At 38.8% G+C, this 20,947-nt stretch overlaps 1 protein-coding gene across 1 annotated transcript; it reads right to left on the bottom strand.

The window, feature by feature from the left end:
- Nucleotides 1-6,763: 6,763 nt before the first annotated feature.
- gnmt (glycine N-methyltransferase) lies at nt 6,764-17,607 on the bottom strand. The gene is made up of 6 exons (XM_034135278.1): nt 17,231-17,607; nt 14,499-14,626; nt 14,288-14,401; nt 13,947-14,089; nt 10,230-10,351; nt 6,764-8,984 (listed from the first exon to the last, which is right to left on the bottom strand). Exons 1-6 carry the CDS (start codon nt 17,437-17,439, stop codon nt 8,813-8,815), a joined length of 888 nt encoding a protein of 295 aa, XP_033991169.1. The 5' UTR covers nt 17,440-17,607; the 3' UTR covers nt 6,764-8,812.
- Between the last annotated feature and the right edge of the window lie 3,340 nt (nt 17,608-20,947).

Here is a 20,947-nt window from a genome sequence, read left to right as displayed (position 1 = left end):
CATTTTAGCCGGCCTGGCTAAAATAATTGGATGGCCTACCTGCCTGTCAGCTTTCCATCTGTGCACAAACTTATCTCGTGCCCTCATTGGTCATGTGCGCGTTCGTGTGTGTTGGAGGAGGGGCTCTGTAAGGAAGTCTGAAGGAAGGGGCAGATTTTCTCCGGTTGTGTATTTTCAAATTCTAGCGATCTCGAGCCGGTTTCTCCATTCTTACCTACCCTACCTTTAAAGTGTTCTCAAAGCTGGTAAAGGTGCAGCTAGTTTGAATGACTTTGTATACTGCAGGGTAGCTTGTGAATTTACTCCAGGTGGAACTAAAGTCTGATTTAACACTTGATTATATTTACCATCATTCATCCACATCTGTAAAGTAACTAAAGGTATTAAATACATGTAGTGGAGTAAAAGTACACCATTTACCTCTGACTTGTGTTTACTGCCAACCTAAAAGTACCTCAGAAATGTTAATCAATAATGTATTGAAAAGTTATTTGGCTGATTGTTGTATATCGGCTCAGCCAGGTTATATGGGAGGCCCAGTCTACGTACAGATGGGTCACTCATTTTGAAATATTAAACTAGGTTTCTTTTCTTAAAGCTCCCATGTCATGCTTTTCCGGTTATTACCCGTCCCCTTGTGTGTTATGAAGGTTTTTATGCATGTAAACGGTGTGCAGAGTCAAAACCCTCAAAGTACACCCTGTAGCGAGTAAAACTCTAACACAGAAAATACCTCCCCAAAACGCCTCGTTGGAGATACGTCACTGCCCATTTGATTCTTCCGGGTACCGCCTGATGTCATGCGGTACCCGGAACGAAATGGACCAATCCCGAAGAGCTATGGCCACACCAGCAGCGGCGTGTTCCTCCTCCAGAGGTTCGAAGAACCGGCATTTCACAGACGAAAGCTTCCAAAACATTGCCCAGTTTGAGGCCGGATATGCACAGCTTGTTTGGACCGTTTGGAGCAGGGGAAGATCTGGGTATACAACCTGTAAGTTTGCATTGTTATTTGTGTATTTATCAAACAAGACTGTTTAAATGTGTAAACTGTGTTGGACTGCTAAGCCATTGACACAGTGCTAACTGTGCTAACTAAGTTGCTAGAGTTTCCATATATCAACTCTAATATCAGCAGATGGCCTTGCATACATGTATCTCATAGCAGGAGAATGTCTGCATTCACACACAAAATACCTATTGACAGTATACTCCGGGTGATTTGCCGTGCGGTCAGTCGCGAAACGTAATTACATTATAGCTGGCGTAGCGTGTATGCAACCGATCTAACACACGGAGCTAGAGCTAGTTTTGGTCGGAAAAACATTTTTGTGATGCTACGTTGCTAGCGTTTAAATATATCAACTACAATGTCAGCAGATGGCCTTACATGTTTGTCATGGCAGGAGAATGTCTGCAGTCACACACACGGAATACTCATACAGTATACTCCGGATGATTTACCGTACATTGTGACAGTACATATACTGCATGTAGCTAACGAGGCTAGCTGTATGCTAGCGCAAAACAATGTATTCATGCAAGTTACATTGTATGGTAGCAGAATACACGTATAAGATTGCAATTATAAACACGTTATTGCTAGCCTAATATGAACCACTAGCTTTTGTTCATAGTAGTTTTATTACACTGCATTATAGTTGCCTTTCCTCCAAGCTAACGTTCATATCGTGTTAGCTACCAAGGTAAACAAAGCTAGGTTAGCATATTAGCAGGCAAGCTGTTCATTACACAACTACTACTAACGAATCTAAAACAACTAAGTTTCTCTAATATTTTGTGATTTGCATTTGATTTCGTCCAGCCAGATCCTGGCGGACAATCCATGACGGGGACGGGACTTCTACTACTACTGAGGCCTCGTGCTAAAAGGCACCGCACCGGCTGTGCGCAGGCAAGATGCGAGGAGGAATGGATGATATACCGTGTGTATATATGTATATTTATGTTCATTTTGTACATTTCTAAAAATAAAGTTTAATGGAAATACTTAGTAGGCCTATCCTTTCTTCCCTGAATTCATATATAGCAAACCATGATTTGATTTCTCATCAAACAGTAGTAGTTTATAACGGGTAAAAATAACTTACTCTTTGTTATGAGCGGCTCGTAGGCCACAACGGAAAGACAAGGAGACATACACGAGTTTACAAAACCACGGCACATTTATTGTGGTAAATGCAGAGATAGGTGGTTGAGAGGATTGCAGAGTTAGTCTTCCTGCAGCCGCTTTGGAGAGAGACAGGGGCCGTCGTGTGACTCCGGGCAGCTGGGCTTAATAGCACCTCGGCTCCGGAGGTGTCCGTGATCGTGCTGATTAGCCTCTTCAGCTCCACCCCATCGTAAGACAAAGGCCCTGGGGCCGTCACACTCTTCTATAACAACAGTTAAAAATATATATGTATATAAAATATACGGCTGTACCGACGCCATGATAAGACTGATGTTCCGCTGAGAGCAGCCGGGAAAAGCACTGTTAGACATGGGCGCAGCCTCTCTGGTGGTTGACTAATCAGAACAGAGTGGCCGAGCTGACCAATCGGAGCACACTAGGCTCACAGGGAGGGGGGGGCAAGAGCTCCAACGAGTCGTTTAGTGGAGAAAGTGAATACTGCTGAATACACATGCTTGACAGAGATGCTGTATGCGAAACCAATGTGAGTTTGGAAAATTGCACAGTATAAATCTATTTTAGTATACCTCAACAATGTAATTATGATCAGTGGAAATGGCCATGACATGGGCCCTTTAAATGTTTCATCCTCATGTAGAATGCTATTACGAAACACACATTTGGTTGTTTATAGCATAAAGAACATCTGATTTAATGTGAGGTAGGGAAATAATCATTTGAGTATAAGTATGTGTATATAAATATGTAATTTACAACAGCTGTAAGATGCTTGAAAAGCTTGAAAATGCACCTTGAAATTGCTTGAAAAGTGCTTGAATTTGACTTTGGAAAAGGTGTAAGAACCCTGCATATTCATGTGTTAATAGGATGGATATCATAAAAAGTATTATTATTCGATCCAACATCTCCTCTCCTTTAAAGGCTCCTCAGTAAAAACATTATTAATCATAATTACTCGTCTCCCTCTTTCCAGCCTATCGGCTCTCTCTGCTCTCTCTGTTTTTGTTTGATTCGGCCAATGAGGTTCCTTGAAAGTGATCCTCCCCAGTAGAGCCAGTCATGGTTGACCACTCTGACTCCCTAACAGCAGCAAAGCAGCCACATCTGGCGAACGCTCCTCACATCTGGTTTGTGTATCAGCTCCTCGACGTCCAGTCTGATGGCGTTCCCTCGGAGATGAGATGGAGAGGAGCTGGGATGTTCAGAGGTCTGCTGGGATGTTCAGAGGTCAGGGAGAGACAGGAAATGTCCCTCACTGACGGAGACAGCAGTCTGTTTTATTGGAGGAACTTTCTATCGTTCTCTGAAGTATGATATGTTGCAGCATTGTCTAGAAAAAAGAGGTACAAGGTAAAAGCTAGGATTTATCTACCAAGAAAACACAACAATTTGAAGGCATTGGGTCTTTTATTTTTAATCTGCTTTTCTTTTTCATGAACAACATACTGTAGCAGCTTTGTTATCCATTCAGTGTAATATAAAACATGCAGATGTGTGACTGTTGAAATTTTTTTACGACCCCCTTAAAAAAAAAAAAAATCTGCAAACAGTAAAAATGTCACATACATTTTTCAAATAAATATATAAATTATAATAACAATAATGATAAGTTACAAATAATAATACACAATAAAAAAATGAATTAAAATATATTTGATATATAATAATACTTTATAAATATCAGTACACAATAATGATTAATTAACAAAAATAAACGTAAAAAATATATATTTTCAAACATACATGCATAATTGATTTTAACTTAAACTAAATGCACATAAGTAGGTAGAGGTACATTTTACTCACAGTTTTATGTTCCTAATCTATATTCTTATTCAGTTTAAAATAGAAACAGTTATGAAGAGTAGTACAGTGTTAGCACACTCAGATATGTTAGAAAGCCAGACAGAACCACGTCACAGGTTCTGTCACTTACAGGACATGGGGGGGGGGAGAGGCCGTGGGTCTTTGATGTGAGCTAACCCTATAAGATATAAACGTACAGTATTTTACTTGAATGTATTGAAGTATTCGATGTTCTCGCGCCCAGGAGAGGAGTTTAAAATAACGAGACTAATGGAGTCTCTGAAAAGGTTCAAATGGGTAGTTTAATTAAGTAACGTGGTTATAGAACAAGCATGGGTAATGGAGAGACAAAGCCGGTGTTGTCTTGAGGGAGGCTGCAGCGAAGGAAAGGGGGGAGCGGTCCTCTGTCCGCTGTTTTTATCCACGTCTCGTTGTCCCCCGCTGTGAAGATAGCGGGACCGCCCTTCTCATCTTGTGGGTTCGATATCGCGAGAGCACAGATGATTTCGACATTGGTATTCTCTGCCTATTTCCTTAAGCATTCTCTCCTCCTTATCTCTGTCATGACTTTCTATTTAATACCTTATAAACAGCTGTAATCGTTAGTTTAGAAGTCCTAGAAACACTTTTACGACACCGTTCTCGTTTACGGTAGCTCCCTCTGACGTCATAGCTACTCACGTAATGTGTAAACACTCCATGATCAACTGTACCTTCATTTAATATTCAGCAGTAGTAATATCTTAACGTCTATCGATGTAGTGTTAAAGTCTGTTCGTTTTTGGTGTATAACACTCCAAGTCACTTTCACTTTACATTCAGAAAACGCAACATTTAGTCACTTGCTAACCGGACAAAGGACCTTCAGAATAAAAGCTTGGCATTGATTTCCTGAGAACTTCCGGGTTTTTCCACAATAAAACAGCTTTAAACTGACGATATATTTTAGACTGAATTATGCTGTTTAACATTGATTTTAATTTCTAACAATCCCTCCTTTCACACCTTTTAAGGTGTGAACACAATACTAAAAGTAATGAGTTCTTCATCTGACTGCTTTTAAACTGACGGTATGTTTTAGACTAAATCATGCCATAAAACATTGATTTTAATCTCTAACAAATGCACATCTCGTGACATCTTTGTCCTTCCTTGTACTCCTTCCTTATAGTGTAAGCTTTTGCACATTTTGTGCACGTCTGCACATTGTTCCCTCTTTATAACTGTGCTGCTATTCCACTTTTAAATGAAAATATATTCTGCACATATTTTTCACAGTTAATGACCATATTATTATTGTAATTCTTTTTTGTATATTATATTTTTATAAAAAGTTTTATATTTTATTTGACAATAGCTTTTTATAATTTGCCTTCATTTTACATCTTATTTTCTCTTACACTCATAAACACCAAAGCAAATTAATTGTTTGTGTAAACCTTATTCGGTTATCAAACAGTTAAGTAGGGTAGGTAAGTTTGAGAAACCGGCTCGAGATACACTTTTTGTTATATTCCATGGAATGCTCTTAACATCCCGATAGCAATGAATATCTTAAGTGCTTTGACAAAAAATCCATTAAAAAATGTCATCTGTGGAAGCAGTAATACTGTAAAAAGCACGACCAATCATTTTAGCCGGCCCGGCTAAAATAACTGGATGGCCTACCTGCCTGTCAGCCTTCCATCTGTGCACAAACTTATCTCGTGCCCTCATTGGTCATGTGCGCGTTCGTGTGTGTTGGAGGAGGGGCTCTGTAAGGAAGTGGCAGATTTTCTCCGGCTGTGTATTTTCAAATTCTAGCGATCTCGAGCCGGTTTCTCAAACTTACCTACCCTACCTTTAAGCAATGACAGTAAATATAATTGAGTTTTGATTGAGAGTGTCAAAAAATGGGACATTTAAAACTTAAATATTAAGATAAATTACGGAATTGGTATGAAGGTAAAAATGTGTTATGCTAAGACAAAAAGCAGAAGTGAACTAAAGGAGTTTGACCCTGTTTCAATAGTCATGTGACGTAACGTCGCCCTCTTGTGTCTGACATGTGTCCTGCACTTAAAGAAGACATGCCTGTGTATATTGTAATGGACATATTGTATATTGTAGTACAATGTGCACATTTTTACCTTTACTTCTTAAACTTCTATAAATAATTGTATTATATTTTAGAAATGTTTTATTGGACATTTTACTTATGTTTATATAAATGCTTTTTATTTTATTTATATTTCATTTGATGTATTTCTTTACCTTCTTATGTTTTTATAAATACTTGTATTTATTTTATTATGTTTTATTTAAAAGGCTCCTTTAACTTATGTTTTTTTTTAATTTGTATATATTTTTTTTAACGTTTTGTTTATAATGTTGATTTAACTTCTTATGTTTAAATAAATATTTAAACTCTAATTCATTTAATATTTTATTCGACAGTTTACTTTATCTTCTTAGGTTTATATACATATTTGTACTTTATTTGATCTTTTTATTGCACATTCTTACAGATTAGAGCAATTCAACAGAGGAAAAATGAAGTCGTCTGATTCTGATATGGATATCTGTTTTTAATGGAATAAAGTGGCAATTGTCTAATACGTCATGTCATTATTTAGAAAAAAATGCAGCTTTTAAACAGTTGCCATACGAAAATGGTGATTCTGAAAACAAAAGATGACACAAGGGGATGCTTTCATCCCGAATTCAAATGAATTGAAAGCCCCGTGAGCTTACATCAATATAAACTCAGTAGTATCATCAATCACAGCAACATGAAACAAAAAATAAAATGTGAGAATCAGATTTATTTAATATATCTTTTTATTTCCAATAATCATTGTTCATTATAAAATGTTGACACTTGTTTTTTTAAGAATTGGCAACATAAGACTGTTGTGAAACGGTTTTATCGCAACATAAACTTTAAAAGCCACACAAACATCCATACATCTCACCACACTCTGAACCTACTGATCTCAGTCACACGCTGCTCTACCCTGCATTTACAGGAGGTATTTGAATGCACCATGCGCTCCTTCTTAAGGCAAACAGCCACGTGATGATAAGATGTGTTTCCCCTGGCATTTAATTTGGTGTCACAGCAAAAATATATTTGGACCTGGATTATACAGCACAATACATTATTCTTCCAGTTGATTGACATTCAAGTTTTTCTCATTTTTAACGCAATTTAATTCCAAGAAAATAATCTTTGGTTGACAACAATTTCAAAGACGTTTGTTTCTACATGACAAAGGAGTAGTGGTTTTAGATTAAACCTGGACTAATAAAGAATAGTCACCAGGAATTATAAAGACTCAAATAAATTAAACTTAATGGTACCGTCAAATAAGAAGCCAGAGACCAGGTATACAAAACCTTAATTTCTACTAAAAAAGTATTAAATTAAATTCCAATATCAGAAGCCGTTCTCTCGTGAGCTTCAGAGGTCAGAAGTGATGGAGCTCTGGAGATGGAGGTCCCGAGGAAGAAGAAAACTAAAGGGTGGAGGATTGTTGATCAGAAAATAAACCAGGCCTTTTTAGGGTGATTACAAATCTTCACTGTCTGTTTTTAGGTATTTCTAGGGACTCCACCAAGGTTTGCAAGATAAATATTAAACAAAAAATGTAAAATGGGTTGGGGGCTGCAATGAAAGGAAGGCCATCATGCAGGGCCAGATTTGCCTTAAATGGCTGGGCTATGTTACTTTTGTATTTCCAGCAAAGAAAGCCTACATACCGTACGTTGTATTCACAATTTTAGTTTTAAGACTCTTGTGGTAAAGTTCAATTGTTTAAGAAAATATCCAAGCACTTTGTACATAACATGCTGGTAATATCAAGTGTTCCATCATGAGGAATATCACTGATGTACAGCACCATTTCAAAACATTATTGTGGATATTAAAGTTCAGAAAGGCAGTAAGCAGGGAGGAAAAAGAAAAGCAACATAAAGAACATTGGGAAAAAAACAGATATGGGCAAGACAGTGGTCCGATACATTTTGAATATATTTTTCAAACCAGTTTTGATCCTTTAAGACTGTTATTATTTGAGAATGTTGGGAACGCACTGTGGATTAAGTAAAAAGGTGAGATATGAATCAACCAATTGTATCAGGTAAAGCCAAATATTTTAGCTCACTTTTTACAATCAGAGTAATGCATGAATTACCCGACCATGATCATTTTTTAAAATATGATTATCATTCCAGCTTTCGTATGTTCATGACAAAAGAAGTCAAAAGATGACAGAGTGGTGCAGTGATGACGTAGGCCGACCCGGAAGTTAGCATCGCAAAGGGCTCCCTCCACAAAAAGCAATGGGATTTTTCCACTTGATTTAAGATCTGTGGCAAACACATGTTACTGATAACTACACATTTTGTTCAGCAGGATAATCTCCAGATACTAACACCACTTAATGATTTGTTTTTTAAGTGGACCGACAGACGTAAATAGCTAATGTTATGCTTCAAAGATTACTTAATGTCACCACCGCTAAGCTAAAGGCGGCTAATGTTCACCATGATCACGTTTAGTAGTCTCATTTAGCCTCATGTTAGACAAATAGAAGCTCCAGAAAATCCCCAGTGGACTATTTACTGAGGTGTTTTCTATCGTAGATCACATTTAAAACATCTCTTCAGCTTGTAATACCCGTTGACCTTAAGGAAACAGCAAGTGCTAAAATGCTAACTCATTGCCGGACTCATTCCTGCACCAAATATGCAAATATGCTGCTTTTTAATTTTTTTTATCAAGATCTAAGATTAAATATAAAGATTTAAAACATATTCAAATAGCTCTGTGTGTGTGCGTGTGCGTGTGCACGTGTGCGTGTGTGGCATCTAGGCGGTCTTCTTGCAGACGTGGATGAAGTAGCAGGGGGCCTGGGCCTGGGCAGGGACGTACGTCTTGAAGTCTCCGTAGACGCTGTGCTCCATTTTGCCGTGGAACGCCTCCTTCAGTAACCCAGTGAAGCTCTCCAGACAGTGAGGGTAGTAGGAGAGACGGAATTTACTGCGGATGGAAAACAATAGAATGTTAGAATTCCTGCTCACTATCTTCACTTTTATTGTGTCTAACATGTCTGGTGACCTTGGCTATTCAATTCAATCAAATGTGATAATACTCATATGTATATTCTGTGGCTCTGAATAAATGTGTAGTACGTCAACATCCTTGGTGATTCTTATCCTGTTTTATGCTGCCATGTCCGTAATTGGTCAAGTAAAAATCCCACTGCAATTACCTTTCATATCTCCAAAAATATAGGGTAACACTTATTTTGTGCAAATTTGCATGCAAAGACGCAGATATTCTCAGTGATTTTAAGGTTGTAATCTTAGTACAATAAGTTAAATAGAAAACACTATTTTATATCAAATATTCCTAGAACCATTTAGGGGGTCCTCATATAAACATGTCAAATGTGTGTATTGTAGTTTATAGTTTTTCATAATATATCATTTTGTTCATTGGTTTGTTAAATATTACTTCAATTGAAAAACTCCTTGGAATAATCTGTTTTAATTTGTTTTCATTATATTCTTTTTTTTCATGGCATAAAGATGAAAATATCCTTAGTTTGTTGTAAATCATGCATGAAGGAGTTAATAAATCAAACACTGATGGAACATCACTATATTGTAATTATTTATATAGGCTTTTTCTATCAAAAATGTCCGGGGTCTGTCAGGGGGTACTTGGCTGAGAAAATGTTTCAAAGGGGGTACATTACTGAAAGAAGTTTGAGAAGCATTGCATTAGATCACTCACTTGATTCTCCAGAGAATGTATTATATTGAGATATTGAAAAATGATATATACCACAACTTAAATTAACCACATATTAGGGCTGGGCAGTGTATTCATATGATGTCAATGGTGTGATACGACAGTAGATATGGTGTTATATTTGGGACATTGTCTTATCCTAATATGGCACAAGTATTTTTCCTTTCTTGAATGCTGCATTATATTAAAATGATTTAGTTATTATCAGTCTTTACCCACTAAGTCATGATATCAACATTACTAATACATATTTTTTCAAAACTCTTATAGTTTAAATATTTTATGAAACAACAAAAGCAAAATGTAAAATATCGTTGCAATATCAATATTGAAGTATTTGGCTAAAAATATGATAATATTTGATTAAATACATTTCACCCAGATACAAGAGGCTTTTTGTCCCGTATTGTCCCGCCCCTAGCGGTGGGCGTGGCTTCTGTAAATACAGTGTTCTGTGAGTGGACGTACCTGACTTCAGGTAGATTTTGCAGAGCGGCCTTGGGCACATGGATGGTGTAGTCCAGAGTGATCATATGGGGCTTATTGTTGACCCACAGCACAGAGGTAGAGATGTCCTGAGTGAGATCACTCTGCAACACAAACAGACACAATAATGAGACACGCTGCTGAGTGTAAGGCACCAAGAACCAGTAGGACTGAACCACCAGGCAGTGGCTCTTATATATGGAGACTATAGGAGCAGACTGGGATTACAGAGGATCAGAAGATCAGGAGTGGATCTTTCTCCAGCACATGACTGTTGACTTAGTTTCTACTTAGGCCTTCCAGCTGGTTACTTCATTCTTTCTTTGGATTAAGGAATATGGAACTTGTTTTGTGGGTAATAAATAAAATAAGGCTCCTTTCTGTTGGTTCCCGCTGTTGTGTCTTTATGATTGCATATTATATATTTTGTAAGATAAATTATAATAAATTGCAGGATTGGTAACTTAACCCTAGATATATGAAAACAAACATGTGCTGCTTATGCAAATACATTTGCATTTTAGCAACACGTCATTTTAAACCACATACGAAAGCTCAATTTTGTCATCATCCCAAATACATTTTTACTCTCAGTACTCCTGACATGATCTGTTCGTCTCCCCATTGGCAACAGAAAGTCGTAAACCTGACAGTTTCATCCACATTTCCTTCTGTTTCTCTGGGGCCACTTTCGATGAAAATCTGACAATATCCGGCAGGCTCTGGGTAGAGATTTAGGTCTTAAACTCAGCTGCTGCTCGGGCTAGATGTAAATAAAACATTCCTAAACAATATGAGTCTTTCCAATCCTCTGCAAGAAGGACAGTCTATTTCTAATATAAGTAAATACAACTAGAACAGCATGGTGAAAATTGTTGAGAGAAAACGGTTTTGACAACAGTCATTAGTAGATGTTGAGGAATCAGAACAACTTCACAGACACACACAAAAACAAAGGTCAACGGCATTATTTAAACTTAAACACGTAAATGAACCAGTTCTTTACGTAATATGCAGTAAACTGAAAGTAACACATGCCCTTGCACTTTTCTTCAGTGTCAGTTCCTCCATGCTAACACACACTGTTGGCCTGAGGAAGATGTAGTCACACAGACAAAATCTCTGAAACACATGGGACCCCACAAAATGATTTTCATTTGGAGCTTGGATACACAGGTTGTGTGATCCCCATCTGGCTTCCCATCAACATAAGAATCCTCAGTTTGATGAGTAATGTGACAGAAGTACAGACACCTAAGCCCTCAGTGATCAGACTGAATAGAACCAGTTCAGTGAAGAAGAGGTTTCATGCTAAGAAGAAGGTGACAGTTCAGACCAGAACAGGAAATGAGAAAGCGCATGAATGAACATGAAGAGTCGATAATCCACATACCAACTGTGATCTTCAACACACAATAACAAGGGGCCTGCCTCACAGAACAGATATGTTTCCATTTGAATCTACACAGAGTGCTTAGCCGCTCCCATTTCACTGGACTTTAAAGAAGGTAAAGGTTAAAAGACTAAAGTGTAAAAAAAGCATTTTTACACTTAAGTCTTCAGTTTTACGTCAGAACTACAGCGATTGTGTTTGGAACAGAAAATGCTCAACATTAATAGACACAGATGAAGGATGGTAAATCAAGGTTTGAAAAGTGCTTGGATCAGCTGCTGCATGAGACAGACACTGACGCTGTCAGAAGAGAGGGAGGAAAAAGAGAGGCCAGGCTCCGTGTATTTTATTATTATATATAGTCGTTATTCATTTGTTTTAAAGCTCAATAAATAACAAAGAAGACCTTTGACCGGCACTTTTATAATTTTTGCCCGGTTCCCTCGGCCCCCACCACGGTGAATAAACAGAAGGGCAACCATGACATCCATGCTTCTTCGCTGCTTTTGTGGAGGAAGTTACAGCGCTACGTACAGGCTCGGCATATGTACTGCAGCTTTTTCCAGCGGTTGGAGCTAAATGGAGCCGTCTCGTGTGAACACCATAAATCTCTTAATTTTGCCCTCAAAGTGCACCAGATTGATGCATTTAACTTCAATTTAAAGAAAAACATCTTCTGTTGTAACAACAATAACATTATAAATAGTAACAGAGCTGAACATGGTATTGCACTTTTAGCTTTTAGTGTTACTGACCTGAGATGTTTTCATTACATGAATTAAGGTGACTGAGGCTTTTTAACATAGACTTTTCAGTGTCCCACATTTTGCACAGAACTGTCCCACATTAGGAAATGCAGATTGTCTGAGACAACTTGGCACTAAGAGTACTGATATGTCTGCCATTTCTTTTCTGAGTGTAATATCTGCATTTTCTCTTTTGAAAAACTAAGTCTTAATTTGGCCACTCATTTTTAATCACACACGTCTCCCCATCCCATTCAAATTAAAATTCTTGACTGGAAGAGCGGTGTAGCCTACATGTAAATGGGTGGCATAGCCTATATGCATTTGAAAAGAAATAGTACCCCCCTCTGAGTGACTATCTGTTGACTTCACATCTTGTCACAAACCAGGGGACTTTACTTCCTGATTTTTGGAAGACAAGACTGACCCAAGATACCTGTAGTTGACTAATTACAGGCCTCAATAAAGTTCTGCCATTGGTTGTGCAAAATAAAGGTGGACATAGTGGAAAGTGAAATTGACATTGTCATCAGGTTCTATAAGGCTACTTCAATATAAATACAAAATAATGTATCTGTGTACGTGTTTTACTGTACTGTGATCTGCATGCACTTATCAAACATTTAATTAAAGAATGGTGATATACACAGTGATAGATGTTAAGGACTAACGTTTATAATAAATAGCCTAGTATTTATCCATATTCATAATAATATTTATATATTCAACAACCATTTTTAATGTAAAAGGTTAATAAAATAAAAACACAATACTGTCATTGCAAGTGACACTCAGTTAGTTGACTTTTATGTTCAACTGCTAAATTCGTTACTGATAAAAAAGGGCCACACCTAATCGCACCTATTGTTTTAAATAATGGTCGGAATGTGACCTGTGAGCCTTCTGAAATACCGTGGGATAGCACATTCTAAACTAAAATGTTCAATCAATAAAGTAACATCTTATCTTAATAATATCTTCATATTAATAATAATAATAAATCATACAGTATGTGTCCGAAAGGGAGCAGGAGGAAGCAAACACAAAAATATACAAAAAATATACTGCATATTAAAGCAAACGATTGTAAAGGTAAAAGTATGAGCATGACAAATAAAGAAGTGTAATGTAAACATTTACATTATTATTATGATTATTTAATATATAAAGACTATATATTATTGAATTACAAGATTAGATATACTTTATTTGATCTAAAATATTGATGTGTTCAAATGCTCTTCAAAACACAACTGAAAGTCCATGAAAAGTTGTCTTTCTGTATTTGTGAATGAAGCGCCATCTCCTGGTTAAATCCTGAAATTGAAAATCTGGCAACGCCCTCTTGGAAAATAGTGGGAGGGCTTAACATTCCCAGACGCTGGTCTTAGGCAGGAAGCTGTAAGCTGGAGTCCTATCTGGAGTGCTACATCTGTATATTGTAAACACTTTTTGTTTAGTGTGTCGGGACCCCCTTTTAAAGCTTCCGATAGCTTATTGGTTTGGTTTCATTTCACATATCTCCATTATATATTGTGATTGTACTTTTAAGTTTAGTACCTTATAGTAGATATTTTTGCCTTGTGGCGCCTGGCCGGTCTCCAGGATGTAGTCGTAGTTACGGTGGTCAATGATGAGGATCCCACCAGGTCTCACCATACTGGCAATGTTCTGAAGGGCCAACTTTTGGTCACTCTGGTCCCCTGAGAGCAATAAACATTGGATGATCATTGGAATTCAACTCAAGGCTAGACCTTTCTTTGTAGGAGATGGTTTGTAATCCATATATCATTGGTTACTTTTGTAATCCCAAATCCAGGGAAAATGTTAAATCAATGTGAAAGTTCTTTGGAAAAAAGGATTGTTGAAGTAATATCTTTCTTCCTTTAACTTTAACGTACCTTTAAAGTCTGGTAAATGGGCGAATGAGTTGCCGAGGCAGATGACAGCATCAAAGCCAGGGCCTGGTTTTGGAAGATCCTCTGATAACGTCAACCAATTGGCCTCTTCAATCACTGAGGGAAAACAACGTCCGTAAAGTAAAACATAAAGAAAACATGAAGACATCACCTGATAAAATAAGAAATAATGCTCAAATGAGAACTGGCGTACCCCACTGGTCAAAAGCTTGTTCTTTTCTTCTCTCCCACCGTGACTTCAGTGCGTACTTGAGCATTTTGTCGCTGGCATCCACGCTTGTCATATTAAAGCCCTCCTCCACCAACATGATGGAGTCAACTCTACAAAACACAACACATTTGCTCTGTAAATATACAAGTTCTGTACTGAACAAAAGCATAGCTTACACTCTTTGCTGTTGACACTGTATTGTAGTACAGAAAGTGTTTTCTTTATTGACTTCATCATGTGTCAGGAGTGAAATGTTGTAAGTAGTAAGGTTCCTTGTGCTCCAAGACAAAAAATAATCTAGTTCCTTTTCTTCAAAAAAGCAATGCAGTTTATAGATGAATTTCTTAATACGCATTAATGATTTACAGGCATGAAGAGATCAATTATATTTGACAGCCAGTAGCTCTTTATGCTTCGGGCAGAACCACATGCACACACGCCAAACACAGTCTGGCTTTGGGCTGTTGAATTTAGTTTGCACTCTCCTTGCACTGAAGTCTCTTTGGGAATAACAAATCTTTCCCAAAAAATAACAAATTGTGAGTTAATGTTGAACAATATGCAAGAGCTACGGAGAATGCAACTCCCAGAATCCATATTAATGCGTATTCTAAGTTCAAAAGCAACACAGGAGCAGATTCATTGCACAATGACCTAAAATACTGCAATCATTAACAACAACTTAGTAACAAGATATATATACAATATACAACAGATACACACCAAAAAAACACAACCTGGTTGCAGGGGTTCTACGTAAAATATCTCTAAATATATAGACTGTAAATATATAAATGTAGAAAAAATCAAACCAACAGGAAAAACAAATCCCAAATCAAATCAAGGTAATTAATCTGCAATTTATGATTATTATCTTCCAATTTGAAAGCATGATCTGCAGCTTCTGCTGCGCTTGTATAAGTTGTTGCTAAAAATGACTGCAGAACAACTGGAGAGCACATTTAGACAGCCAAAAATAGTGAGGCCAGTTGTAAACTCATTCCACTGTGAGCGTGTTTACGTCGCCTCACATGGTGGTGCTTGAGTGGAACTACTATACAAATTGTCAGAGCCTGTGGGCCGTTATACTGGGTACCTGCAGCCTTATGTAAAATATGAATTAAGAAGTATCAGGATAAAACATTTCTGTCTAGTGTAAAATCCTGGTGTACATGACATTAAATGTTGTATCTCTTGAACAACTTCTCTCAGACAAATTGAGGTTGAGATAGGTTAAAGTTAAAGTATGTTGTCCTCCTGTCTGTGTTCAGCCAATGGCCTTGCTGTGGTTCCAGGGCGCAGATACACTATCAGCAGAGGTAAACAGACTGCACAGAACCAGTCAAAACTCCTTGCAACAACATAGAACCAGGTCAAAGGCCACTGAACCCTACATCTGCTATCTCACAGCCCTGGTTAGAATGTGCTTTGAATGAGGGTAACTGGTGTAAATGTGCAGTAGAAAGCAAAACATATTTACAGATATGCGAAACTAAACTTTGTTAGACCATATAATCCGTCTTAGTTGTATTGTTAAAGTTATTTTAGCCAGTATGGGTCAGCTCATGGTCTCAGCTCCAGACAGCTGGCACAGTGTCTGGTGCAACTCTGCACTTTCATTCATTACTCTCCGGCCTAAGCCGGTTATTGTCCAGAGTTAAAAGAGTCAGCGGATCCAAATTCCAGAGAAGCTGGGCGATTCGGTTTATATCAAATAATAGTAATTTAGATCAAGCACCTTCATATCAATATTGCGACATATTTTAGGGTACATAAAATGTTTACAAAATCAGCATTCTGGATATCATGACTAAGTAGGCAAAGACAGATCATAAAAAGTGTGAAATTGCATAATTTTACTATAATGTAGCCTTTACAGCAAGGCAACACTTAGGCCATTATACGATATGCAAAATCAAATTTGATATGTACTCTAATATCATGATCATAAAATATTGATATGTTGCCCAGTCCTAATATATGCTGTACTCTTATGTTTTATATTTTAATGTTTTGACATCTGTCTATTCAGATAAACTTACAGATTTATTGTAGAACATAGGGCATTTATAATACTTTTACAGTAGGAATGATCTTTTCTCAAATAAACTACTTTACACAGGTGTACGTGTTCTTATATGTGTCTATGTCACTCTCAAGAACAAGAACGTTAAAAGTCTTTAAAAAACAACAACATAGAAAAACCGTAAACGTGGCCATAATAACCATTTTACAAAATTAGAATGATCACTCAGTCACACCATTCACAAACATGGGAGGTTTTTTTTACAGCCCAATTGTTATCAGCACGTTGTAATGACTGCCATATGACTAATACTAATACTTACATTACTGGGTGCAGCCTACAATTCGGCCAACGAAATTTTTTTTTTTAAATCTGCGCAGCGTTTGACATTGCATCTCTTCAATATATATCACTTATTGTACCACGGTTGCTAATATTATTGCTGTATCTGGATACAAATGACAAACAGTGACATTTCTTTTTAATGTTGTTGACTTGATGTATAGAATTAATGCCGAATTAAAGGTTGGGTTGAGCAACTATGGAAACTGTGTAAAAGTTTTGACTCGGGTGTTACTTTTGCAAATTTCAAAGGATATGCATACAAATTGAACACATTTGTAATGAAGTTTGGTGGGACGTTCACTGCTACACTAGTGACCAATGCAAAGCTTGTGCCTGACATTACCCTGTTCCGCAGGCTACATCCAGCACTTTCTTCACCCTTTGCTCTTTTAGCAGAGCGACCACCCAGCTTTTGTATTCCTGCGTCCTACTCTGCGTGTCTCCGATGTACAGCTCCCAGACTTTGGCTGCCTTGCCGTCGGCATACTGGTCAGGAAGACCTTCGGCGGCCACACCGAGAGAGCGGGTCCTGAACACGCTGTCCACCGACATGCTGCTGCTTTCTCCGGTGTTTCCGCTGAGATAACTCGGCAAACGAATGAGGTATTCAGGTCCCTGACTGCTTTAAGTGCTGTAGGAAAACGTGCTTCTTGTCCCACAGGTTCTCGTTCCACATGCTAGCACAGCTACCGGTTGTTATTATTTATATTATATATAACAAGGGAGTGGCAAACTTCAACCCAATGGTACTATGCTATGAATTTACGCCTACTTTCTGATAGGGTGAAGGAAGGGGAGACGGTTCCCATTTCCGTGTTTACGTTAGCAGACGTCCCGAAATAGCCTCCTATGATCATGTAAAGACTGTGCTGCATTAAAAGTAACTTTCAATGGCGAAAATGAGAAACTATAGATAATGGACTTGAAGGTTAGGATTATATTTGAAGGCAAGCCAGACTGCTAAATAAGACGGCACGTTTAGTTAGCTAAGAAAAGGGGTTGCCTGTGAGGCTGAGCTCAGGGCACACACAGAGCACACTCACTCATCTCATCATTCATTCATCTTTCACACTTTCACGCTTTTCAAGTACTTTGCCGTACTTAAAGGTGGGGTAGGTAATTTTGGAGAAACCAGCTCGAGATCGCTAGAATTTGAGAATACACAGCCGGAAAAAATCTGCCACTTCCTTACAGAGCCCCTCCTCCAACACACACGAACGCGCACATGACCAATGAGGGCACGAGATAAATTTGTGCACAGATGGAAGGCTGACAGGCAGGTAGGCCATCCAGTTATTTTAGCCGGGTCGGCTAAAATGATTGGTCGTGCTTTTTACAGTACTACGGCTTCCACAGATGACATTTTTTTATGGATTTTTTGTCAAAGCACTTAAGATATTCATTGCTATCGGGATGTTAAGAGCATTCCATGGAATATAACAAAAAGTGTATCTCGAGCCGGTTTCTCAAACTTACCTACCCCACCTTTTATTCCCAGCACTTAGTTCCCAGCACTTAGTACCCCCATGGAACTAAGAGCCGATCGCGTTCACACCGGAATAGAGAGGCGAAGTCCCTCCCCTTCCGGTGGGACTCATGGGACCTTATTTCCGGAAATGTTTGTATTGAAGTCAATGGAGAGAGAAAGATTATCTTTCGATCCCGTTTGAATTGTGCCACGAATTACACATATGATGTTTGTTTAAATAATAATGTCCATGTCAAAAAAGTCACAGTTTGTCGTAAAACTGTTGAAATATAAGACTATGAAAAATACGCAACTCGAAAGACTACAAATCCCAGAATCCCGGTCCCGCATGCTGGCTCTTACGGAACCGACTAACTCCCCTTTTGTGTATGTACAGCTCTCAACATGCCCAGACTTGTAGTGATTTTCACCTCTTTTAATACTTTTCGCCTCATTCTGAAAGAAAGAAGTGAAATGTGCCAACGTGACGGCTGTCTTGGTGTGTGGTGCGAGACGGGAGATGTAGTTCATTGAGCGGTTTCACACAAAAAAAAAGTGTTACTTCACAGTTTTACGACACATTTTTATTTTTTTGACTTGTAAAATTATCTTTTAAATTGACAAACATCATATGTGTAATTCGTGGCACAATACAAACGGGATCGAAAGATAATCTTTCTCTCTCCATTGACTTCAATGCATAACTTTTCCGAAATAAGGTCCCATGGAGCTCAACCGGAAGGGGAGGGACTTCGCCTCTCTATAAATTCCCTGAGGGAAGATTACGCAAATGAAGCAAGCCCCCAGGAAGTGCGCCGGACTCTGAGGAAAATATTTGTTGTGGCCAAACGGCGGTACTACACTTCCGTATCAGTCGCTGGGCCCGGAAAGACTTTTTCCCATTGACTAACATTGGGAAAGAGACGTCCGTAAATCGTTGGATAATTTTTTACAAACTAAATAAACTACCCAGTATGAACATTTGTATAGCCCTTATTAAAAACATTCATTCCTCAAGTTGTAAAATGTGCTAATAACGTTATTCTGAGAGTTATTTTCCTCTGCATTATGAACGCGCATCTAACCCACGGGACCGCGCCGCCCGGCACGTTCATGTGACGTGTTCAGTACTACATGAGTTTTACCTTTACCCATGGATGCACAATAAGAACGGATTATATGATTATATGCAGGACCGTCCCTGGCCAACATGAGGCCCCACGCAAAGTTATATGATGAGACCCTCTGTTTCGCGAGCGTCGACGTGGCCATACTAATTGCGCAGCATAAGCGCATAGGTGCGCCACATTTTCGGCTCAGTTGAGGCACCCTCCGCAAGGTGAGGCCCCACGCAGTCTGCATGATCGGCCTGTAGGGAGGGACGGCCAGGGCTGGACTGGCCATCTGGCATACCGGGCATTTTCCCGGTGGGCCGACGTGCCTTTTGGGCCGACACGTCATTTTTTTTTTTTTCTGAAGTCCGGCCCATAAGACGGGTAGATTGGCCCTCTGTTTAAATGTTTTTAGTAATTGACACTGGGCTGGCCCAATCAAATCTTTAATCACCTCCCCCTTTGGGCCGCTCGGTGTGCATCATTAAATCACGCCCCCAGGAGGTTCAAGGTTCAAGGTTCAAGGTTCTTTATTGTCAATCTGACATAGCTACAGAGTAATTATGCAGTTGAAAATCTTATGTCACAGGCTTCTCCAACAATGCAACATAATAACATAACATAATAACAATAAGAGCAAGAGCAATACAAAAATAATAATAGTTATAAAAATGAAATAAAGTTATGATGTGGAATAGTGCAGTATGAGTCTATATACAAGTTATTGGAATGATATATATATATTAGGTATTAGATACATACTACTGAGTAGCAGTTGAATGTTTGAAGTTGTTTCAACAGTTCAATTTTTTTAACAGTCTCACTGCCCGCGTGAAGAAACTGTCTCCGAATCTTCTTGTCCTTGCCAGGATGCTGCGGTAACGTCTGCCAGACGGCAACAGAAAGAACAGTTTGTGGCTGGGGTGATGGGGGTCTTTGATAATCCGTAGTGATTTCTTCCTGAGCCGCTGGGAGTAAAGGTCCTCCATGGATGGCAGCTCCGTCCTGGTGATGTGCTGTGCAGTTTTCACCACCCTCTGTAAAGCCTTACGATCGAGGTCGGTGCAGCTGCCGTACCAGGCCGTCATGCTGCCAGTGAGGATACTCTCTATCGTGCACCTGTAGAAGTTGCAGAGTATCCTGGAATCCATTTTGAACCTCCTCAACCTGCGGAGGAAGAAGAGCCGCTGTCGAGCTTTCTTAGTGATGGTGGTGGTGTGAAGAGACCATGTCAGGTCCTCAGTGATGTGGACCCCAAGGAACCTGAAGCTTTTGACTCTCTCCACCGTAGTCCCATTGATGGCGATGGGGGCGTGTCCCTCTCCCTGCTGCTTCCTGTAGTCCACAATCAGCTCCTTTGTTTTGCTGATGTTGAGATGGAGGTTGTTCTCCTGGCACCAAGATGTCAGGTTTTCGACCTCCTCTCTGTATGCCGTCTCGTCATCGTCTGTGATCTGGCCGATGACGGTCGTGTCATCAG

The sequence above is a fragment of the Trematomus bernacchii genome, unplaced genomic scaffold, assembly GCF_902827165.1.
Source record: "Trematomus bernacchii unplaced genomic scaffold, fTreBer1.1, whole genome shotgun sequence".
In the NCBI taxonomy this organism is placed as follows: Eukaryota; Metazoa; Chordata; class Actinopteri; order Perciformes; family Nototheniidae; genus Trematomus; species Trematomus bernacchii.
The sequence above is the reverse complement of the archived record's forward strand: the minus strand, read 5'-3'. Positions and strand labels throughout refer to the sequence as shown.